A 25,551-nucleotide genomic window follows, 5' to 3' on the forward strand; every position below is an offset into this window, starting at 1 on the left:
CGAACTGGTTCATAGATACAGTATTTAAAAAGCATCATTATTTTACTCATGGTTTACATGAAAGCTATTTAAAATTTTTATTTTCAAAATGACCAGCATTAAGTATTACTAGTTACAACAAAAACACTCAAATACCTTACCTGACGTCATCATCATTAACATATTGGAAGTATAAACCTTCCTAACTTAGAGACGCGTCACTCAAATCAAGAAATATTTTACCAATCAACTATTTACTTTATGCAGAACCGGTACTGAATGTATTGTCAAAGGGTTCATGTGCACTTTAAACTATGACTGAAACATCGAAATATCCAGTTTTTTAAACTTTCTGATGTTTTAATAGTCCATTATTAATCTAAATGCAGAAATAAGTAAATGCTTTCAATTTTTTTTGGGGGGGGGAGCTTGGGGTAGACGAATGATTTTATGTTTCGTTTGTTTTCAAACTACAAGCAACCCAATTTCAACGTTATATTCTGTTTATTCTTTTTCTTTTGCGTGGAAAAATTTAAAGTCGATGAATAAATTCTGTTATGAAAAGCTTTTCCTTACATTTAGCCATGGGAAAGTAAAAAATATCATAGTTCATAAACAGGGGATATCCCTCTGCCTCTTTTTCCTACATAGGGAAACTTCGTCCGCCCACTCGAGACATTTTAGCATTCATACGGCAGTTTAAATTCGAAACTCGAAAGGAAAATTAAGAAGTCCTTGAGTGGCAACCTTTGTTACGCCCACTTTCTTTATAGACTTTATGAGTCCGCCTCGCCCCGCTTAGCTGGAAGGCGGGAGACAAGAGACGCGGACGAGAGTGATGAACTTGAGACAAGTCTAAGGTTAAGGTTTTATCATTTTAAAAAGGACTGTTTATTTTCTCTTAAGAGGGGGGAGGGCTAAGGTTTTTGTCGTAAATGGCGGAGGGTAGTGGGGTGATGAAAAATGTCAAATGGAGCTGGAGGACACAGAAAACTCCGAGTTTGTTTAATTAATATAGAACCATCAATACATTCCATTGCTATAAAGGCAACATATGTTCTTACTATAAGTGATACTTTTTCATTCCACTTTTGGAATACAAGTGATGAAAGGTCCCTTGTAATAGCGGTCTCAGTACACACCGGAAACTGGTCTGAAACCGGAAGTAAAAGTCAAAACTTCCCACCAGCCCCGGCGTTCAATAACGTCACGTGGTAGAGCACGCATGCGCAGTTGTCAAAAGTTGGGACTTGGAATTTTCCTTCCTTTGTCCTTGGTCGTCGCTCTTTGAACGAAGTCGACACTTAGAAAAATTTCGCTTCATTTTTCAAGAAATATGAACGGTGAATCTACATTGCTGGCAAACAACGACCACGAGGTAAAAAAGTCACAGAATATTTTCTCAAGCTCGTGAACTTGTGGGGGATTTTTTGGTGGTTTTATCGTATCTTTTTGGAATTTTCCTTGCCATTGAACTGCGTCTTGTCGTTGTAGTTGAAGAGAAAAGCCGAGAACGGAAGGCCAGCTAACGGAGAAGATAGCCGGCTTATGGTATGTGGACACTCTTAAGCCCTACGGATTTTGGATTTCTCTCTATATATCGTTAACTTTAGTGAATCTTCATGAAAATCTTCAGCTAAATGAAAATACTGGATTTTTTTTCTAGGGCGATAAGCAAATCAAGTCTCCAGGTAATGTGTGCTTTGTTGTGTGAAAGGTTGGACAACATATCACAATCGGTCACCGAAACACGTAGCGATTTTAAACTTCTCTCAAATATTAACCTTACGGATTTAATTTATACTAGGGGGCTAGACGTTTAGTGTAATCATTAGCAATTTTAATTTAGCTATCAGCTTTGAAGCTAGTAAACATTACAGTTGAAAAGATCCCTTGTCTATCAAGCACATGGACATTTTTATCCTAAATAACTTTCTTTCTACTCTCATTCATGCGATCATGGAATTCGAAGTCCAGGCAGGTAGCTTCAACTTGAATAGACATCTAAGTGTAATTCCATAGAATTAAACGAGAAAGAACAGTTATGACACTGTATTATTGCACGCTGTGGTTTAAAGTCGAGTATGTTAGAGCACATTTTATCTTGGCGTTCCACAATCGTATGATAACAGTCATCTGTTTCTTTCATTTAATTCTGTTTCTGGTACCCAAAGGGGTTTATTATTCTCGAAGATAATCGAAATACCCCCAGAAGCCTTTCAAGTGTTGTGTCAATTATTTTTTCTTGTAGTTGCATGTCTTGAATGCTATCGCATTTTAGAATCGAAACGAGTACTACAATCTTGTTGAAATCACTTGGGTAACTAGATTCATTAATAATAAGTGTTTCGAAATGAAATCAGATACTTTCAATACTTATATAACTCATCTAAAACAATTGAACTATTGACTGTTTCAACTCTATAACAAACCAGGTCTTATTCTATACCGTTGTACTGTAAACTGTATTTCTTTCCTGCATACTTGAGATAACATAGTGTTAACAATTAAATCCTGGCCTCTGTCCTCGCATTAAAAAAACAATTAGAATTAATTGCGCATCTTGTTCGTTTTTGTATGCTTTCAGAATTTAATTATCTAATCATTTTTAATTTTCAGGGCCTGAAAGAAAAAAGCTCAAAGTTGGATCAAATGATGTGGTAAACTTTGTTGTCTTTAAAATAATTTTTGAGGTCTTTTTTGTAGTATGAAATCAAAAAGGTGGATTATTCCAATGAGATGGACCTGATGGGGGTTTAATTTTTTGCTGATCTTTCAAATTCTCCTCCTTGATACCCTATACCTCAGAATTTAACTTATCAAATTCATTTCCTTATTCAAATGTTTTATCTCCTTTGAGAGTTGACTATAATGTGGCTAACGTGTGGTTCCATAAAATTTCCATACCCCTCCATGGACTTCCTCAGGAACCCAGGGGTAAAGTCCAGTTGCTTCTTTCTCACTCCCAGAAAAAATACCCCTGGGCACAAGTCCGTTAGAGCTTGTTCTGGAAGGCCAAATTCAAATTAATGTCATGTTTACAATATACTTGATGCTTATTGGTTTACTCCAGTGGGTCGACCAATCAGGAACGAGATTAATTCAGACCTCAGGAACAAGCTCTATAAGACTTCGTGCTCAGAGCTATTTTTTCTGGGAGCAAGAAGGAGCAACAGAATTTTACCCCTGGGTTCCCGAGGATGCTCCATAAGATTTTTTTTCCTCTGACCCCCCATCCCCTGGGAATTTCTGATTCTCTCTATGGTGGAGTAGGGATATTTTCTAGAACCACACAGTTTGGTAATAAAGGGAACCACAGGTATCGAGAGGTAATAATTATGGGAAACAGCAAATTATTAGGAATAAGATAAAGGAACAGCACTTTATAGTAATATGTGTGGTTATTTGCTGCTTGCCAATATTACCTCTTTTAACATATACATATTTTTACAATTTTTTTTCCACATAAATTGATTTATCATCCATCTCAGATTGCCAAGAGTTCAGTCAAGTAAGTTTTTTTGATTTGTTTTATTCACCTTCTCTGAGAATCAGTGAAGAAAATAATTAATTGATGAGAGAAAATAGCAGTTATTAGAGTTACACTCTATTGCCTTCGAATAATTTTATTGTTTCAAGTCTAGGCATTTGGGTCAATACAATAAAATCAATAAATGTATAGAAACTGACCCTAATGAAGCAATATCGTTTGAAGGCAATAAAGTGTAGCTCTAATATCAGTTATGTACATTATTTATAAGAAGGAACATGAAAGCATTAGTTTTAGGGATTAGTGGAAATAAAAACGGCCAAACCCCCACCTCCATACCATTATTAAACCCATTTAAAGGCTGGGAATGCACTTAGAATATTATCAGACTCAAAGCCTAGGTCAGCCATATCACAAAACACTGTAAGCCCTCCCCTCCTGCTGTAAAAAGATTTTGCATACACCTCCACTATGACATGAATGAATGAAAACACACTTAGAATCCACTCAGTGCACTGGGAATCCTCAGACTCAAAGCCAAGGTATAGACTGTAAGCCCTCCCCTCCCAAATAAAAAGTTTTGATTACACCTCTATACCATGATCCATCCCCACCCCCACCCCCACAAAAATATTTTGCTTTACGCCTTTGCTATGGCCTTATAGACAAAAGCACACTTGGAAACTACTCAGTGTATTTAGAATTCTCAGACTAAAAAACAAGGTTAAACATCCCACAAAGCACTGTAGGCTGTCCCCTCCCCCACTAAAACGTTTTGCTTACACCTCCAAGTATTATAATTCCTCCCAACCTCCCACCACCACACAAAAATATTTTCCTTATGTTTATACCTCTGCTATGGCCTTAGAAATAAAAAAACACTGGGAATCCACTCAGTGCATTTAGAATTAACAAACCCAAGGCCAAGGTCTTTTCACATTAACTAGTAAAGTCGTGGTAAAGCAACAAAATAAAACTACCAAGTAAACTAGTTTGACTACAAGTTCTTAAATAATGGGAATGATAAAAGTAGCTTCAACACCAAATAATGATAAATGATATATTCTTAACTAAAATTGGGAAACAGTTGCATGGTTTATAATAAAATGAAATATCTCTTCCCTTCAAATTTGTCTAATTTCTAGCATAATATGAAATTATGATTTGTCATACTGCACATATTTATAAAAAATCGAATTTTCTATAACAGCTGATAACAATATAGGATTCTACGAGATTAGTTTCTAGTTCCTTTAAGTTTTTTGTTATGATATTCATAAACCTCTTGGTATTGGTAGCTTGCTTTGGTTTCCTTTTTTTAACTGCAGAAGATATTTGCCAGTCACACAATGAAACATGGTTATGACTGAAAATCTTTTTCTGTCTAACAAACAAGGTGCATTCTGGTTTGGCTTCAGTAAAAAATCTAACAGGGTCTACATAAAGCAATATACTCGTACTGAAGCTAGAGTGCTCTGTTATTTTGGGAAATACATGTATAATTTACTTCTGCTGCAGATATGTACTGTACCTCTTTAACCAATCAAGAGGTTTATTTAAAATGACTTTTTCTATGGCAGCACTTAGGTGATAATATTTTTAAAAAGGTTACAATATATAAAAAGGGTTTATCAGATAGAATAAATACTTCATGTATTTACTTTGATATAGTCAATGGAGATCCAAAGATAAGTAGGGAAAAAAAGGTGCAGACAAGTGATTTTCTACACTTCTCAAGTGTTTTTTTAAACAGTTTTTTTCAATCATCATAGACAAACATTAGCTACTTTTTAAAAAATTTTTTACTTCTCCATAATGTTTTTTTTTCTATTTCTTTTTTCATTATTCTCATTTTAGCTAATAAAATGTATGTGTGCCCATAATTACTAGCCTCACTGTATCTCTGCAGTGTTTAATATAAGAATGAAGGGTGGCAGTAATTTACCTTTGGGGAATTAAGTTTGTTCCCTAGACCCTGCATATTACATGTGAATAGACTTTAGGTCTTCCTATGATAGGAGAGTTTGTTAGGTTTCTCCCTTGATTAAATGTATTTCTTTGAGTATCCTCCCTCTATGAAACCTAACACAATAAAAAATTTAAAAAAGGGTTAAAGGGTATTTGTCTGAGTATCCTCCCTCTATAAAACCTAACACAAATTCTGATTGGATCTTTGAGTTAGCGCTGTCCTTACTTGATCAGCCCAAAGGTTGTTTCAGGTTATAGATAAAATCAAAGGTCTAATTTTAACAAGTTTTCAATATCTTATTTTCTAGAAGCCCACTTAACAGCCCTAAAGTCTCTCCAACTAAGTCATCTAGTAGTCACCCCCCAGTCAAGTTGATCATCAAGAAAGAAGCTGTCTCACCTTTAAAGAACCATGCTGTTGCCAAACCTCACAAACCACTTTCTCCCACCAAGAAAGCTACTGTTAAACCAGAACCAAAAAGCTCTCCTGTAAGTGATAGGCTTTTTGATTGTAATAAAATACAGTGTAAAATGCAGCTTGGATAAAATACCAAGAAAGAGTGGAATGACAAACAATTTACATTCTTAATATATTTCATTTATGTTCTTTGTTTTTTTCGTCATTTCTTTGTGTTTTTTTTATCCAGTCATATCTTTATATACTATGGTTTTTTTTCTTTGTTTACAATATCTTTTCTTCTTCTTTCTTTCTTAGGTCAAATCTGATACACCCAAGCCCAAAGCTTCTTCACAAGAAAGTGATGACGATGATGACATTCCTCTGGTAAGTACTTTATTAACAAATAGAGCTGTTTTCCTTGAGTAGGAAACAGTAGGGCAAATACATAGTAATACCTTACTGTACCTACAACTGTACTGGGATTAGATGAATCATTGGAATATAATTGGGAAGACATTTCAATGTCATGCTACCATGAACATACTGTAAGTCAGTACCAAATAATTCCCACTTGTACAAAGACCACTCTATGTATAAATGTGCATAGTTTATATAACTATCATGTGCAGCATCATACTTTTCGTGAATTTCTTTTGCTTAAATAAGTTGAGTCTTACTAATGCTTGTTTATCTTTGCAATTTTAGGCCAGGCGTGTCCAACAAAAGTAAGAAATCTCTTTCTAAATATTAGTGCTTAGAACAATTAGTGAATTAGCACTATATAGATAAATTTATTATTATTATTAATTTATTTATAATATCTGATAATAATTATATTAAATGCTTTTCATATTTATCTGGGATAGTTACTGTATTTTTTATCTTTGATTACTTGTTATTTCATAGGACACCAAAAGCAAAAGTAAAAACTGAGGGCAAGAATCCCATAACGCCATCAAACAAGCCAACAGCAGTCAAGAACTCTGCAATAAAAAAGGAGAAGAGTGACAAACCAGTAGTAAAGAAACCAGCTGTTAGTGATGATAGTGATGATGAGCCCTTGGTAGGTCAAAATAACAGAGATTTTAACTTGAGCATCACATATGGCATTTTTTTGAGGGCTGTGCAGTAGAGTCCTGTGATCTCAAAGTTTTTGGGGCCAGGGGAAAGATTCAGATCAACAGGGACTCAAGATATCGACTAAGAGAATAATTGTTAGTAGTGTTGCACTGATGCAAACTCACTGGAAGCTGTCTCAAACTCAAGATAACAGAAAGTTTGAGAGTTATCCAGGGTTTGAGATAACGAGCTGGACTATAGATGTTTCAAAATTAGCTGGCAATATAATGTTATGTTTTTGCTTTATTTACTTTAAATGCTAGTTTTTTACCGAGATTTCAGTTCGTCTTTGAAAAGAACTACATGTATGCCATAGACCTTTTCTGAGATCAATAAACATGATACATTTGGGTCTACGCGTAGCATGAAGCTATGCAAACAACACCATTTTACACATGATCAGAAAATATGTTTGTGTGCAAGAATCTATATATCCTGTTTATTAAACTCAGAAAAGACCTCTATGAAGGGGATTCAGTAATTTTCAAAGTAAGAGGCTGTCTTGACAAAATAAGCAGCTGTTTTTGCACTAGAGTAATATTAAGGGTTTTCAATTTGATCGTGAAATACAGTAGCTGGCAGTGAAGTATCTGTGATCAACTGCTGTTAGCCACCTTCTATTGAAACCTTTATATGCAGGATGACTGTTAATTAATCCAATCTAACAGAATATTTTTCTTTTCTTTTTATATCCTCTGCCGATGTCATGGTGTTTCCATTGTGATGTAAAGTCTAACAGGTATGGCAGTTGCAGATAAAAAACTGAGATTTTTTTCAATAAGAGGAGAAACAAAGATATTTAGATTTTTATTACCTCTAAATGTTTGTAAAGCGCTGTTGAACTAAAAGAATTAGCGCTACATATAAAATATAATTTATTATTATTTTTCTTCTTCAGAATTGCAAAGCCTAAACCAACTTCTAAAACACCAGACAAGAAGCCCGGTAGTTCTTCTGAGAAAAAGAAGAAGAAAGATGCACAGGTATGCTTGTAACTCACACTACCATGTACAATACATGTGCACAATCATGCTCAGCTTCAGTTAATGACACATGGGCTCACTGCTGCAATGCTTGCCTGCTGCTACATGTAATTAAACATTCTGTGGACTTTAGTGTCTTGCTTTGTTGTGTTTACTTTGAGTGTATGGATGCTTACAGTTGATTTCATAAAACTTTGGCCACTCCTTGTCTGAAGTTCATTTGCAAGGTCACAACTTTGTAATCAATTTCACTATGAAGTTCCGACGGTTGTCGGCAATCTTTCACACTGATAATACAGTAGCTTCTAAAACTCATCAAATCTACCATTCAAATTCATTTTCAAAGTGAATTTTATTGTGACAAAAGGAATATGACTGACTCTGTATGTTGTCTGGAATGCAGTTTTCGAAAAGTATATGGTGTAAAGAAGCAATTCCAGTAAACATTTGAATTCTAGACATAAACAAGTCACGGTTGATTGAACCAATTTGACAAAAAGTTCGCTAGTTCAGGACCAACTTGGAGAACTTGGGAACTATCTTCAGAATTAAAGTGGCCAAAGTTTTGTTAAACCAACTGTATTGCTAAACATACAATAAAGAGACTTAATTTGAATGCTGCAGTACAACCAGACATTTTTTGGGGTAATGGGAGCATGTCCCACATAGACCCTGCACAGGCTGCTGTACGTTTGTTAGGGTGGGGTCCTACCCTATGCATCATCTACACCACCACGTTGGTGGTATTTTTACAAAAAAGTTGTTATTAGCTTCCTTCTTGATACCACCACCACAGCTGCTATTTCTTTGTCTTTTGACTCTAGTGAGAATTATTGTAAACCATCATTGGAATAAACCTTGATTTTATTATATTTTTCAAAGGAGAGGAAAAGAAAGAGTATCAATAAAGAAAGTGATAGTGAGGATGAATACAAACCATTGGTAAGACTCTGCCTTATTTAATGTTTTCTTTTACACTCATTCATAAAATTTTTCATCTGCATTTGGTTATAGTCGATAATGATCTTGATCATGGTGTAGTATTTCATTCTTATACCTGTTGTTGAAAACTAATGTATGTCCACTCATTTTGCAGGCAAAATTAGCAAAGAAGAGTTCAGGGAAGACAGTGAAATCAGAAACTAAAGATGAAAAACCCAAAAAGAAAATAAAAAGTGAAAAAGATAAAAAAGGCAAAGGGAAAGGTCCTAAATCTTCAGAAAAAACAGATGTAAGCTCCTTTATACCTTTATTCCTCAATTTAGCATAGACAAATTCAGCTAAGTCTTGTTATTGCAAGCCTCCTGGGAATCAGGGGAAAGGTTCAAAATAATGCGATATTTCAAGATACCCAGGGTAAATTTGACCTCTTTACATTGGGCGTAATGATTACCCATTCCAGACCACTTGTCATTCCCTAGAGTATCATTTCTTTGTTTAACGGTTGCACATTGGAAGACTCATGAACATGGATAGAACTCAAACAATGAGTCTAATTCTCGGGGGAATGACAGATGGTTGGAAATGGGGGGAAATTACTCCCAAGGTAAAGAGATTTATTAAAGTGACAAAAGTTCACAGGATGTGTGCTTAAGTTTAATATATGCAGGATTCAAGAAAAAAAGACTCCACTGTATAACGTTTGTTTCTGCGACCAACTGTTTCCAGGCGCAACATTGTATTCCATTTTTTCTGACCCCACCTTCCAAGGGGTCCTATAAATTCTATGTATTTTACAATCAAAGTTAAAAAAATGCGAATGCCTAAAATATGTCTGGCAATCACATGACAGTTAATTAGAAATGAATTGTTCAGAACATGATACTTGCCATTCCAGACATTTTAAAGGGGTTCACGGTTTTCTTACTTTGACTGTTAACTCTATCATGCCTCTGGATTTTTAATTGCTACAGTAGGAAGGATTTCTTAATGTCACCTACAACATTTTTTGTTTCCTTAGGGAACAGGAAAAAAGAAAAAGAAAAAGGAAGAAGAAGAAAAGGAAGTCTGGAAATGGTAAATGCTTATTTTTCAGATTCATTTTACATTAATTACAAATGGTGATCGATGATTGAGGAAATGCACAATGGTCATGCATCTATCTAAACAAGAATAATCAAGCGTTTTGAATGGTTTTGTCGACTGTGTGAACACTAAATTTCTCAATAACAATGTCTGTGTTATTGACAAGAATAATGATAAGAAATACAAGTCATTCCAGCTATTCTTGCATTTGGAATGACCTATCTCCTATCACTTATCCCATACCTATCGCGGTTCTACCCTTCAGCCTTTTTGAAATAGCTGTATATAATATAAGGTCATTTTGCTTACAGGTGGGAAGAAAAGCAGCATGAAGACGGCAGAAAATGGACCACGTTAGAACACCATGTAAGTCAATCCAATCAACCAGAATAGACATGTACTCTTAATTTAACAAATACATTTCCAGGGAATAAAATAATGGCAGATCACTTTTTAGCTCAGTTATCTCATTTCTGCCTAAACATTACTGGTGAAAATGACCAGCAAGGCAAAGATTTGACCAGACAAAAAGTCTTATTCTGGCCAGACATTGTCTGATTTCAGGCTGTTATTTTAAGCCCTGGCCTTCTGGACCAATGATATTGACTACATGAACACGTGTTCTTCATTCTAAAAATACAGAATGTCCAAACTACATTCCATGAGGCTGTCCAGTCTATCAGCTATTATTGTTAGCCCTGGATTATTGATTTATTCTATATTGTAAGAGCATTGAGATATTATGTAATGCGCTAGAATAAAATTATTATTATTATCGTTATTTGAATACTGATGTACCTTGGCATTTGATACTTTATAATAAATCCTTGAATGCTTTATGTTCTAGGGTCCTTACTTACCTCCAGATTATGAACCATTACCAGACAATGTTAAATTCTACTATGATGGTGAGTTACTGTTCGGGGGGGGGGGGGGGGGTACTCCCCTATATCCACTATACAAGTACGTGCTGCCAACAGGGTATGGTTTTCAGCGATTCTACTCTGGAGCAGGGTATATAAAATCGCGCTCCCTCTGGGACAGGGTATATGAAATCACCCTCTCTCCTCTCTGGAACAGGGTATCAATTTTGGCATTACCGGAAAAGGGTATGATTTTCAGCAATCTTGCTCTGAAAATCAGCGATTTTACTCTGGAACAGGGTCAGGGTTCAGAGGGCTCAGCAGCACATCCCTACCCTAAACGGGGAGGAGTAAACCCCCACCCCCCCTCATGTTATTAGTCAAGAAATTCAAAACACAGCAATGCCTAATGGGAAGGAATGGTGGAATAGTGTGATATACAACACAACTTTCTTGTATTCTGATTGGCTGTATTTTTATAGTGTGGGATAAATATATTAATTTTTTAAGTCAGAGTTTGCATTCTTTCTAATTTTGTATTTGTACTTGTTAGGAAAACCCTTTAAGCTGAGCATGGCATCAGAAGAGGTAATCCCAACAACTTAATTTCGTTTATTTGTCTCATTTTTATTTATCTGTTTATTCCTTCCTTCATATTTTTATTCATTCTTCATTACCCTCCACCTGGTCTGAAAATATTCATGCATCATCATTTCCTACTGTTAAACAAAGAAATGATACTCAAGGGAATAACATGTGGTTTGATTCACCATCATCATTACCACCACCACCATCATTATTGTCAAACCACCACTAGCATCATCACTGTTACAGCTGTAACCAAATTCAAAGCAATTTAAAGTAAATTACTTATGGCTGAAGAAACATTTAGTTTGTAATCGTGACACCAACCTACAAAACAACACTTGACAAGTTACGATGTTTTAATTCACATGTTGTAATCTTCAGATTGCAGGATTTTATGCCAAAATGTTACAGCATGACTATACAGGAAAAGAGATCTTTAACGAGAATTTCTTTCATGACTGGAGAAAGGAGATGACAGAAGAAGAAAGGAAGACCATTAAGGACTTGAAGAAGTGTGACTTTAAGGAGATGTTCAGTTACTATGATCAGGTATTCACTATCAAAAAATCAACATTAATTGTAAAATATGAAAAAAAAATTTCTCTTTAAAAACGTATTTCATTGCACAATTATTTTTCCCCATTTTTACCCTGGTCTAAAGAACAAAGAGTTAGTCCAAGAAGGGACATCATTGCATGAGAAAATTCCAAGTTTTAGGTTCTTGGTGAAGAGATGACAAAATCTCCAATATTTTGACTTTATTTCAAAGTCATAATCATGCAATGAATACGATACAAGATGTGGCTTATATACCAACTATGGAAGTTTGTATCAAATTCTTGCACTCGTGCTAATTTTGGACCCTAAGTTTTTCTATAGCTGATAGCAGAAACATTTCACTTTATAGATGACCAGAACAAATTTATTTAGGAATCACCATCTTCCCTAGTATCATGTTACCAAATTTTCCATAATCTGTCAGTAATATAGATGTTTTATTGCAGAAAAACGAGGAACGTAAGAATATGACAAAAGAAGAAAAACAAGTAATCAAAAAAAATAATGAAGTAATCCTTAATGAATATGGTTATTGCGTTATGGATGGTCACAAACAGAGAGTAGGGAACTTTAAGATTGAACCTCCAGGTCTCTTTCGTGGCCGTGGAGACCACCCTAAACAAGGCAAACTCAAGAAGAGGGTGATGCCAGAAGATATCATTATTAATATTGGAAAGTAAGGACTTGACTCAACATTTCTTTTCTGTGCAGTATGTTTGTACACAGTCAGAAGAGTAGAGTTTTTTGTATCACTTGGAAATATTTCTGTGACAAGATCTTTTCCAAGGGTTGTGTGCTTGCAAAAAAATCACATGTTTAGATTCGAAAATGAGGCATTTTTGGGCAAAACTACAATTAAACTGGCAATTATAAACTAGTCTGAAATAGCCCATTCTGCCTGCAAATTAGCCTTGTTTTGGGAGCAATCTTTTTGCTGGGAATGATAAACTGGCAATTATAAACAAGTCTGAAATAGCCCATTCTGCCTGCTAATTAGCCTTGTTTTGGGAGCAATCTTTTTGCTGGGAATGATAAACTGGCAATTATAAACTAGTCTGAAATAGCCCATTCTGCCTGCAAATTAGCCTTGTTTTGGGAGCAATCTTTTTGCTGGGAATGATAAACTGGCAATTATAAACAAGTCTGAAATAGCCCATTCTGCCTGCTAATTAGCCTTGTTTTGGGAGCAATCTTTTTGCTGGGAATGATAAACTGGCAATTATAAACTAGTCTGAAATAGCCCATTCTGCCTGCTAATTAGCCTTGTTTTGGGAGCAATCTTTTTGCTGGGAATGATAAACAAGTCTCATGAAACTTTTTTGCCACAGAGGAGCCAAGGTACCTGTGCCACCAGATGGTAGAAAATGGAAGAAAGTTATCCATGATGACAAGGTATCTTTAACTACAGTGATCAGTCTGTCACTAATAGACCAGTAGTAGCTCAGCCAATCAGGGTGCAGGATTTGTGATAGACCATTAGTAGGTTTAGAATAATATCAATAATTTTATCATTCTATCTGCATCTTAGGCCCCGTCCACACGTATCCGGAAATTTTCGTGTCTGCAAATTTTTTTTGTTGCAGATATGAAAATGTTCACGTCCACACGCAGCGTATTCGAATAGTATTCGAATATTTACTATTACAACGCTAGTGCCTAGTCCCTTTAAAGGATAGTTTTCTTATTGAGCATGCGCAAAATGGTGTTTACGCCATGGTATTCAAAAATTTGCGGATACAACCGTCTACATGTATCCATATTCGGAGCATATTTGAAAATTTCCACTCTGGAGACCATTTTCGAAAATTTCCGGATATGGATACACAAATTTCCGGATACGAGTGGAGGGGGCCTTACTGGGAGCTAACAGCCTGCTGTATGACTGTATTTATTTATTGTAATTTTATTCAAGGTCACATGGTTAGCATGCTGGATAGAGAATATCCAAGGTAGCTACAAATATGTCATGTTAAACCCAACTTCTAGATTAAAGGTAAGAACAAAGCTTATCAATCAAATCTTACTTAATTCTGGTCGATTCACTATATACTGGTATGTAACTGCCAGCTGCTTTACAAGATTATGACACTTAATAATGTTATCATAATGCAAAATTACACTTTTGAAATTGATGATAATCAATTGGGTTGGTAGTCATACTGTAGGTCTTAAGTAGGTCTGCTGTGATTCGATAGATTACACTAGTAATGATAACTTTTTTATAGAAAAAAGTTAGTCAGAATTGCACAAAGTGGTCAAGTTTCAATGGTCAGAGCAATTCCTTGTGGAATTGTAGGAGGAAATTTGAGCAATTTTTGAGTAAAATGTATGGAGCAGCCATGTTGGTCAATTACTGTGCACCAACATGCCAGACAAAACTTAGAAGGCTTAAGATTATGAAATATTCAATATTTTTGATTATATTTCACTGAAAAATTCTCAATATAAGCATTTTAGACATTGCTAATGCAAATGTTTTCAACTAGGGTAAATTATCTTTGGTTTTCATCGTTATTCAGATGGACATGACAGTATTGTGTGACACAATTTGGGAACAAAACATGAAAAATATGTTATCAATATTGATCATGGCTAGTTTTTACATGTCCTTTATTTTTTTTCCCGTTGAAGCTTGAAACCATTTTTTCAAGTCTTTCTTTACAGCGTTCGCTTAGGTCGCTCATTCACTGTGATGATCAACACATCCATCATTATTTCACCACAGTTCTATCCATTCAATATTCACATGTCCTTTTATAGAAAATAGCAACTAAATATCATATTTTTGCACTCCTATCCTTGGTACTTTTAACATTGATGTCTTTTTAATCTCTTCAGGGAGAAAAAGATTGGAAGAAGTATGAAACAGCTAGAAAACTTAAAGTAAGTTATATTATTGCTTTGTAAATACCCAGTGCTAAAAAGAATGGCTTGTCAGTTGCTGGTCTTATCAGTCGCTGGTCAAATTAGTTTTACCTCAGTCATTGCCTCATTCCTGGCTCAACATTACTGGCAAAATGTCCTGCAAGCCAAAAGTTTGACCGAACAAGTTCCAATTCTTTGTGGACATTGTCCAATGACTGGCTGTTACTTAAAGCCCTTTACCTGAATATGCTCTTATTTTTGCTCTCCAAAAAGCCCAGAAAGCACACATCATATAACAACTTTCATTATTTTTCCATTGTAGGATTTAGTTGAAAAAATTAGAGAGAACTACAGAAGGGACTGGAAGTCCAAAGAAATGAGAATACGACAACGGTAAGACCTGTGGCTACACCTTGTTTTCCTAAGCATGCTTCTCTCATGCTCTACAGCTCCCAGTATGTTTATATCACAGTACAGAGAAATGCGTGTGCATTTCATATTTATGGATGGCCACAAATTTGTCAGTGAAAACTGTTAAATGTCACCCTCCTTAAATGAAGTTGATTAATTGATTGATATTGCTTAATTACACCATGACACTAAAGCTCTAACTTTTTTGTATTTCAGAGGAGTAGCACTATATTTTATTGATAAGGTAGGGACAAAAACCTGTAAAATTATTCAAACTATTTGTCTTTTCAGTTGTCTCATGTTTAGAATATTCAGAATGAAAAGAAACTTGGTTTACATTTAGCATTTTTTTTCTCTCTTCTTCTTTCGTGTTTTTCCTTCCTTCCTTCCTTCCTCCCTCCCTCCTTCCTTCCTTCCTTCCTTCTTTTGTTCATTCGTTCTTTCTCTCTTTTATACTTCTTACTTTACACTTTCTTTTCTTACTCTTTCTCTTTTTCCTTTTTATCTCTTTCTTTCTTTCCCTTTTTTATTTTTCCTTTCCTTTACTCTTTTCATTTACCTTTTCCCTTTTCTTTTTTCTCAATTACTTTGTCTTTGTTTTTTAGCTCGCCTTGAGAGCAGGTCATGAAAAGGACGACGACACAGCTGATACAGTAGGCTGCTGTTCGTTACGAGTAGAACACATAAGTAAGTAATAACAGCAAAATACCATAGGTAAATTTTTTCCTACTTAAAAGCCTTTTAGCAAACAATTCTTGGTCTGCATGTGACGACATACTGTAGCCGTCATTTTGGTTGACTTTTACAAAAGATTTGAATTGGTCTTGGTGTCTTTTGTCACGTCAACTAACATGGTGGCCACATCTTTGTCCTTTTATTCTCATGGTAATGTTTGCACCCCACCAGTACTCCAGTTAACCTCCATCTTTGTAGATTATCCATTTTAATATATTGAATTTTCTTTTCTTTATCAGAGCTACATGATGAATGGGAAGATAAGGAATGTGTTGTAGAGTTCGACTTCCTTGGTAAAGACTCTGTACGGTATTGGAACTTTGTGCCCATTGACAAGAAAGTAAGTCAAACTCATTGGCATTTTTCTTTAGAGTAGGAAAGTATTGGCCTTTTATTATCCAACGTTACTCAGTAGAGTACAAATATATTGCAGGAAAAAGCTCGGAGCGAGTACAAATATCCTGCAATATTAAAACTCTAGGTTATATTACACAGGAAAAAACTGTTGGTTCTTAAAAACTAGTTCAAAGCTAAACATTCGCTTTGAAGCCTGTATAATGAATAACTTGTAAGACATGCTAAAGTGCTCTCACTCGAAACAATATCCAACCGTACTGCACCCTAAACTGTCTAATAAGTTATTTGAATTGTAAATCGGTGAGCTATTTTTAAAGTATGATTAAATGGTATGCCAAATGGATTTTATGTATTTGTCATTGCAGGCTTTTAAGAACTTGAAGTTGTTTATGGAAGGAAAACAAGAGGGCGATGACCTCTTTGACAGATTAACGGTTAGTACACTGACCAACCAAGCAAGTTTATATTCACCCTCTAACATGGAATGTGCCATTAAAGTAAATTAGACCATGCTATATTCGCCATATAGTATACACCCACAGAATGACGCCATACCATGTAATAGACCCTTTTCAGTGTCTTGCCATACATTGCTTAAGAAAAAGAAATGTTTGGGTCATTAGACCACATTATGACATCACACCATGTATTATACTGAAAGGAATGCATTCCTTTTTCACAGACAACCTCATTAAACAAGTATCTGTCTGAGCTAATGGAAGGTTTATCGGCCAAAGTGTTCCGTACCTTTAACGCTTCGATGACGCTACAGGATCAGCTTGATAAGCTTACCAACCCTGAAGACAATGTCAACGCGAAGGTCTTGCAGTATAACCGAGCCAACAGGGCTGTGGCTATTTTATGTAACCATCAGGTATGCCTGTCAGGGGTTGGATGGGGGGGGGGGGTGGAGGGGGGGGGGGTGGAGGTTGGGAATCAAGGACAAATAACGCGGTCTGTGAGGTCTGGTCTGTGAGGAAAGATAGTAACGGTACGTACTGAAAAAGTGATGATGTAACCAGAAGCTCTGATAGACCTTAAGGGGAGTGAAACAATGAGTAAGTACGTCAGGGGGTCGGGAGGATTCTATTTTCGTCAAGATGTCAGGGAACTTTCCCTTCAAGGATAGCACCTTACAGGGTTTTGTATACCGTTATACCTGGTACCTTATATCTTTTTGTATGTCGTTTCATTTGTACAGAGAACTGTGCCAAAAACCTTCGAGAAGTCCATGAGTAATCTACAAGTCAAGGTATATTTTCCTTTAGTTTGCTGTGTCCTCATCTAAATTTTATCCAACCCTGAAACTGCCTCTTGGCTGATCTAAGTCGGGGCATGGCTAACTCACATACCAAGTCTCCATTTCATAGGCAACTAACTTTAGGAAATTACACTCTAATTTTCTGAGCCATTTTTGAACTATCTTGAGAAAGAAAACGCACGTTTTGGCACATTTGACCTCAAGCTCACAAAGATGTTTCAAAACTCATGTGAGATGAATAAATTATCTCTGTGAGTGACGTTGAAGCCAGTAAAATGTTTCAAAGCCTCACTTGAGATAAATAGATTTTTTTCTCTTACATAATCGTATTTTACTTCTCCAATTTATAGGCAACTAGGTTTAGAAAATTACACTCTAATATTCTGAGCCATTTTTGAACTATCTTGAGAAATAGAACACACGTTTTGGCACATTTGACTTCAAGCTCACAAAGTTGTTTCAAAACTCATGTGAGATGAATAAATTATCTCTGTGAGTGACGTTGAAGCCACTAAAATGTTTCAAAACCTCACTTGAGATAAATAGATTTTTTTCTCTTACAAAATCGTGTTTTACTTCTTCAATTTATAGGCAACTAGTTTTAGAAAACTACACTCTAATTTTCTGAGCCATTTTTGAACTATCTTGAGAAAGAAAACGCACGTTTTGGCACATTTGACCTCAAGCTCACAAAGTTGTTTCAAAACTCATGTGAGATGAATAAATTATCTCTGTGAGTGACGTTGAAGCCAGTAAAATGTTTCAAAAGCTCGCTTGAGATATTTTCTTTTGTCTTACGAAATCGTATTTTACTTTTCTAATTTATAGGCAACTAGTTTTAGAAAGCTACACTCTAATTTTCCTGAGTCATTTTTTAACTATCTTGAGAAAGATAAAGGTTTTTTTGGTATTTGTTTATCTCATTCTTACTTTCAAATCCGTAGATCGCTGACAAAAAGAAGGCAGTCAAAGATGCGAAGAAAGAACTGAAGGAGTTGAAACATAAACTAAAAGAAAGTAAAACCGATAGCGCAGCCAAGTAAGTAGAACGAACCTGTTTTTACCACTTCGCTATTCTTTTATATACACATATTTTTATGGACATTAATAGTTTTGGTGGTGATGACGACGGTGATGATGATGATGATAATGGTGGTGTTGATTATGATGATAATAGTGTTCATAATAGTAATGGTGTTGATAATGATGATGCTGATCGTGTTGATGGTATTGATTTTGTTAGTGATAATGGTAATAGTGATGAGTACGATGATGATGATGATCACGATGATGATGATGATGGCGATGTTGATAATGGTGATCGTGTTAATGATGATGGTTTTATTTTTTACTTGTCTCACTTTTATATTTGTTACGCACTGTACTAGAGCTGTTGAAAAGAAAAAGGCCCAAGTGCAGCGCCTTGAGGAACAACTTTTTAAATTGGAAGTTACTGCCACAGATAAGGAAGAAAACAAAGAGATCGCACTAGGAACTTCCAAACTCAACTACTTAGATCCAAGGATTACTGTTGCCTGGTAAGTTGCTATTTATCGCCGGCCTGACGGCTCTAAAAACAAGACGCACTCAGAGCGTGCACTGGGATTCTAAGGGCTTCTTTCTAAGTTATGATCTGTGCTACCAGCATTCTTGATTATAGCTCAAAAGCAAAAGCGCCAGACCTAGACACTAAATTGGCGATTTGCTAAGGATAGTACAAAAGCGGCATTTTGTTATTCGGGTGTTCACAAGAAACCCGAGCAATAATTCTTCATACTGGAGTATTAAGTTACGATCCTCAACATCGTCTGTGGCTGTGGCTGTGGCTTCAAATGTACATTTCTATGGCGATGAGCTGTTAAATGAGACCGGTCGCAGTCACAACAATACACCTTTTGCTGTTCATTAACAGAAAATGTACATTCATTTGTGCCAATAGTTGTATCAATAACGTGTAATGTACTTTCATCAACACCACAAGTAACATCATTAGCGCGGACCAACTTTCAATAACGATATTTGAATATACGTGTACATTCATAGGCATCAATGTACAATCAATAGCGCGTTTGTACATTCATATGCGCGGATTGTATTTTCTTGTGCGCGAAATTCAACTTCAATAACACCAAATGACAAACAGTAGCATTTATGGACAATCATTTACCCAAAAGTGAAAATTCATTAGTGCTATTAGCATAATCACTGACAATCTATAATGCGTTTGGACAATCATGAGGGTCAATGTTATATTCTATAGCGTGGTTCGACAAACATTTGCATGATTCGAATGAACAATAAGAGAAATAAAACAATCATTAGCGATTTTTTATCTATTTTAGCCTTTAATTTCTTCGCCATTTATACATCGTGGCAAATACGTTTGCATATAACTGAACCACTGACCACATTTAGCGATAGTGATAGTTGCCACATTTCTCTGGAGCCCTTCCATTAGCAACTGCGTTCTATAGTGACCTAGAGCAATCCCTTGTCGTCTTGCCTCAGCCCGATCGTTCGTATGTTGTTGGATCTCTGGACGGCTGATGTCGGCTTTGATTGCTGCTTTAAGTGAGCTAATTGCTATTCTCCTACGCAGCCGCTATTATGGAGGCAGTTACCTGAGTTTTTTTATATGTTTTAAAGTGATAAACAAAAATCGCTAATGATTGTTTTATTTCTCTTATTGTTCATTCGAATCATGCAAATGTTTGTCGAACCACGCTATAGAATATAACATTGACCCTCATGATTGTCCAAACGCATTATAGATTGTCAATGATTATGCTAATAGCACTAATGAATTTTCACTTTTGGGTAAATGATTGTCCATAAATGCTACTGTTTGTCATTTGGTGTTATTGAAGTTGAATTTCGCGCAAAAGAAAATACATTCCGCGCATATGAATGTACAAACGCGCTATTGATTGTCCATTGATGCCTATGAATGTACACGCATATTCAAATATCGTTATTGAAAGTTGATCCGCGCTAATGATGTTACTTGTGGTGTTGATGAAAGTACATTACACGTTATTGATACAACTATTGGCACAAATGAATGTACATTTTCTGTTAATGAACAGCAAAAGGTGTAATAACATTAAGAGTTTTTCGTTGACAATGCAGACTCTCTATGATGAAGAGGGAAAAACAAGACATAACGAAATCATTATCGCCCAACAATCTAAAGCAATCAGTAATGTAGGAAGTTGATAATAAGACGGCTCCTTTTAATCAAAAAGTAATCAACTTCACCCGTTAATCAATTTGTCGCGCACAACGTTAATGGATAATACGATTTTAGTAATCAAGCACACGCGTTATTTAGTTGTCGTTCGCAGTGTTTTTTAAAGCTATCACATCTATCACATCTCCAAAGCCTATGTGCATACACAGAATCAAATTATAAAATAACTGTTATGAATGTCGCGTTCTGATTGGTTTGGAGCGCGTGCTTTATGAGAGCACATTGCACGCGCGCGCACTTTTCGTTGCGTCATTCCTATCTATTATTGTAATTAGTATTTTATAAAAGAAATAAAAAACTTGCTTGCTGTGCTGTGTGCAGTCATAAAGCACTTTGGGGTTGGCAGAACACTCGAGAAGTGTCGAGAAGCACTCCGCTACACGTCGTGCTTCTCCTAACACTTCTCTCGTGTTCTGCCAACCCCCGCGTGCTTTATGACAGCACACAGCACGCACGCGCGTTTTCTATTTCTTCAATACGGCGACTAATTTGAATAACTATTGTTCTTGACTAACTAACCTCTGTTACAGGTGAAAACGTCAGTGCAGAATAATAGTTATTTAAATTGGTCTTCTCATTTCCTTTCGGTGTATAACCTACAAAATAGAAATAAATGAAATATTTAGAATGTGAAAAACTCACGTTTAGACGTACCGTGTCCATCACCATGACGGTACTGTGTCTGGGCATTTTGACTGGCTGAGCAGTGATGTCGCACGCTGTGATTGGTTCAAAGAATATCGTCGATTGCGTGTCGTGACCGTGCCGTGTCGTTTCACAGTCATACCCTTATTCAACTGTATACTCTACTTTGGTGTTCCGACTCTTATACCAGGAGGTAGAGTAATAAGACGGCTTGTTTGACGTCCAAGTCATCAAATTTACTCCGTTCAGAAATTACTTGCGCTTGACGCACTAGATAACTAGATTTTAGTTCCAAAATAATTAAACATTTTTAAAAATAAAAAGATTTTAATAAGATTAAGTTTCAAACTAATGAAAGTTTCAACATGAAGCTAATATCGTAATGAATTTTGGTGCAGAATTTTTATTGCGATGCGCAGAAAAACGAGACAAAAAGAGCCTTAAAACTAATCAAACATGAAACCATTCACTGCTTAGAACGCGCAATAACAACTTTCCAATATGAAATAAGTATAAGAAGATTATGGTCACAATATAATCAAACATACCTCAATAAAATTAATATCTGTGCGGTTCATCAAATCAAAAAACGGTGACCCTTTGCCCAAGGATATTACTACTGTATAGTAATTATTTTTTTGACTTAAAACATATTCAATTTATCCAGCTGTGTGGAATTAATATAGAATGAATTATTGGAGCTATTGACCTGGAAAAGCTTGAAATGAACATTTTTGAGATGAAAAAGAATATATTCATTTATTTGGAAGCTCAATGACACGATTCTAGCGCCTTTCAACTCCAGATGCGGTACATTTATTTTTTGTGGTGTTCCGACTGTCAAATCAGTGTTCCAATTTATCTCTCCCAGCAACGATGATCTAAGCTGGTGAAATGAGACTGTAGCGCTACAGGAGTTTTATGCTGTTCTCAAGAAACACAGCGAAATTATACAAATTCGAAAAAAGTCTATTCTTTAGATGAAATAGTCTTTCGCATTCACTTCAAATACACCTAATTGCAGATAACGAATAGGAATGAATTATTTTTTAAGCAAAACAGGAGTAATTACTTGCTGTTTCGAATGTATAATAATGATAATAATAACTTCGTTGAAAGTGTCTATAGATTTAGCTTTAAAAACTGATTGAGGACACTTAGGCCTAGGGCAAACGTCGAACTTTCCATGCACCGAACTCATTATAAACAATGGATATCAGGTGATAATGAGGCGACATTCTTTGATGTGATTAAGTTCGGTGCATGGAAAGTTCGACGTTTGCCTTAGGCCTAACTGAAACTAAATTTATACATTTATACAAATATCTAATGAGATGCGTAATGCAAAATAACCATTTCCAGCGCTTAAAAACAACTGATTTATAATCTGTAAAAAATATAAAATAAAAGAAAAAAATATTTTGACGTCCATTGAATGAAACAAACAATAAATAAAGCGATTTTTTCTGTTTTGCATATCATTAAATATACTGAATAAATTAGATATTTGTATAAATGTATACTACAACGTTTCTGCAATTGAGTGTATAATATATAATATATAATATATAATAATATGTACACTTAAAAAAATAGAAATAACTATGGCTATACTGTAGCACATGAATCCGTATCCACATGTGGATACGGATTCACATGGGAGGGGATTTTTTTTTTATTTTTAATTTTTTATTACAAAAACAGTTATTTTCATCGAAGAATTAAGAATTGTCAGATCATAAAGAAGAACGATTTGTTTGACGGTCAGGGTTTGGCAGGGAGAAGGTCTGAGTTATTAAATTAATGGGAATAGACCTTTTTACCAATACGGCGGCCATCTTGAATTCTATTGTCTTAATTAAGACATTATGGGATGCTGAGGGGGCAACTATTGGAGAGTCTATTGACTGCACAACGGTCATGGTGTCTTTTTATATAACTTAACGCTTTTCAATGACAAGCACATCTAAAGGCCGGTTTAGCCGGTACGATTTTCGCCTACAACTATCGTATACAACACGCTCGCGCCATCCTACCACTCGAGTCGTAGCGTGTAAATCAAGCCTACAACTCGCCTACGACAGACGCGAGCGTGTTGTATACGATAGTTGTAGACGAAAATTGTGCTGTCTAAACCGGCCTTAAAAGTAATTCAATTTGCTAGTAATTGGAACAATATACAAAACACCAAATACTCCAGTTTCGAGTTCTCTTTGCTAAGTCAGTCTCGTTTGTGCGTTATAATATTCAGCTATTCAACCAAAACCAGTGGCATTTTAATCAACTTGTATTGTTCCGTAGTACATACACTCCTTACTATACAATGGACCTTAATATAAGAAAAGAATACAATTGTACACAATTGAGGCTAAGACTGAGCAAAGGCGAACTCGAAATGGGAGTATTATTTGAAAACGTAACCCCGCCACTATACTTTATAAATATAAATTTTATGTTTGCCCGCTCGGCTTCCTGGGGGGAGGGGAAAAGGGAAAATGAAAGCAAGGACCAATCACTCCCTGGTAACATCGATTTAACATGGATTTACCTTTATCATTTTTTCAGGTGCAAGAAGTTCGAAGTACCAATCGAGAAGGCGTACAACAAAACACAGCGAGAAAAGTTCGCTTGGGCCATTGACATGGCTACAGAAGATTACGTTTTTTAACCTAAATTCCACTCGCCAACACACTACAACCACGCTGTTGTTATTGTAATAGCTTATCCTTAACGCGCTATTATACAGCAACACAATCTTTTACCATATCTTTTTATTACAATTAGCTAGATTCCAATTTTTTCAAGTATATATCATATATTTACTGAAAACCAATGATTGCAGAAACCTCCCCACCCCTCCACTCTTAGGGTTTTACAACATCTTATATCGCCTTGTACATATATATTATATCGCAAGTTATTTATTTCTCCTACGAGTTGCTAATTTAAAAATCTTCAAGAGAAATTATTGGCGAAAAAAAAGAGGCTGGTTCAAAAATGTGGGGCGGGATGTCTGTGGTCGCAGCGTTTTCGTGATTTTACGAAACATTTTGTAATTTCTCTCTCAAATTATTATTATTAATTTTTAATGTATATCTTAAATGTGCTTCGCTCTTCTTTCGATCAAAACAACGCTTTGGTTTTTGAGCCGCAAAATCAATGTCCCTTTCTTGGTGCTGTAGCTTACCACATAGCCCGCATTGCTTGGCGGTCTGCGGTGTTGCGAGGAAGAGAGGGCAAGAAAGGTCTTCCCCCTCTTTTTCGCAACACCGCAGACCGCTGATCAACGCAGGCTACTCGCTACACCGAACCTCTGGTCTCTACAGCAACCGATTTGTCCAAGAAATTGTGATTATCTGACTGCGTCTGTGCGCTGGCGACCAGATACTTAAATTTTTGCAAGGCAAATACAATACTTTTGATTATTCGTAGGTGTATTGGTGTAAAATATTTTTTACTATTTGGGGTGATTTCAACGAGGAAGGGGTGGCTTCTCATCCTGATTTGACACAAGGAAACTATTTCGGTTTATCTCGTGTCTTTTATTTCCCATGAGGCATCGACTCATCTGCTTTAATGTCTTTCTTATCAAATAAAATACCATGGTCGTATTTTATAGATTTAATTTATTCCATTGTTCGCTTTTGTCGCTGCAAAGCTTGCTGCAAAACTTGATTAATAGTAATTTTTCTTTTCTTTGTCTTCTGGTGTCCTCTCCTTCGCTTTTTTACTTCTTTCTATTCTTTTTTCTATTATTCTCTACTTTTCTCTTAAATTCATTTTCCTTTTCTTGTCCTGCTTTGTTCCCTTCATTTTCCTTTTCTTTTCTTCACTTCTTTCTCTTCTCTTCTCTTCTCTTTCGCTTCCTTGCTCATTGTTATTTTTTTGGTTTCCGTCGCCTGTTTTTTCTTCTTGCTGTATACCTTCTTCAGTCTTCCTGCTTTTGTTATTTCATCTTTAAATTAATTTCCCGTGTTTATACGCATATTATTTGTTAACCCCTTAAACTATTGCGGTTCAAAATTATAAATATACATCCGCTATTTTTTTCCCC

The 25,551-nt window shown here is 35.8% G+C and overlaps 2 protein-coding genes across 2 annotated transcripts; both read left to right on the forward strand.

Moving 5' to 3' along the window:
- The first annotated feature begins 1,254 nt into the window (after positions 1–1,254).
- LOC148909552 (uncharacterized) lies at positions 1,255–7,363 on the forward strand. The gene is made up of 9 exons (XM_089034290.1): positions 1,255–1,357; positions 1,474–1,530; positions 1,646–1,670; positions 2,599–2,639; positions 3,471–3,490; positions 5,746–5,926; positions 6,153–6,221; positions 6,543–6,562; positions 6,744–7,363. The coding sequence occupies exons 1-9, from the start codon at positions 1,316–1,318 to the stop codon at positions 6,967–6,969; spliced, it is 681 nt and encodes a 226-aa protein (XP_088890416.1). The 5' UTR covers positions 1,255–1,315; the 3' UTR covers positions 6,970–7,363.
- A 241-nt stretch (positions 7,364–7,604) lies between these two features.
- On the forward strand, positions 7,605–25,108 carry LOC116296424 (DNA topoisomerase I, mitochondrial). Its single transcript, XM_031704442.2, has 23 exons — positions 7,605–7,695; positions 7,855–7,939; positions 8,822–8,881; positions 9,036–9,170; positions 9,900–9,955; positions 10,276–10,330; positions 10,812–10,872; positions 11,381–11,415; positions 11,797–11,964; positions 12,420–12,649; positions 13,302–13,365; positions 13,886–13,966; positions 14,812–14,856; positions 15,161–15,231; positions 15,466–15,493; positions 15,855–15,936; positions 16,224–16,324; positions 16,707–16,775; positions 17,024–17,215; positions 17,543–17,593; positions 18,547–18,641; positions 18,991–19,140; positions 24,063–25,108. Exons 1-23 carry the CDS (start codon positions 7,658–7,660, stop codon positions 24,163–24,165), a joined length of 2,055 nt encoding a protein of 684 aa, XP_031560302.2. The 5' UTR covers positions 7,605–7,657; the 3' UTR covers positions 24,166–25,108.
- Positions 25,109–25,551: the final 443 nt, after the last annotated feature.

This window comes from Actinia tenebrosa, unplaced genomic scaffold, assembly GCF_029948245.1.
Source record: "Actinia tenebrosa isolate PJP-AT-01 unplaced genomic scaffold, QUT_ActTen_1.0 PGA_scaffold2__45_contigs__length_23673736, whole genome shotgun sequence".
NCBI lineage: Eukaryota > Metazoa > Cnidaria > Anthozoa > Actiniaria > Actiniidae > Actinia > Actinia tenebrosa.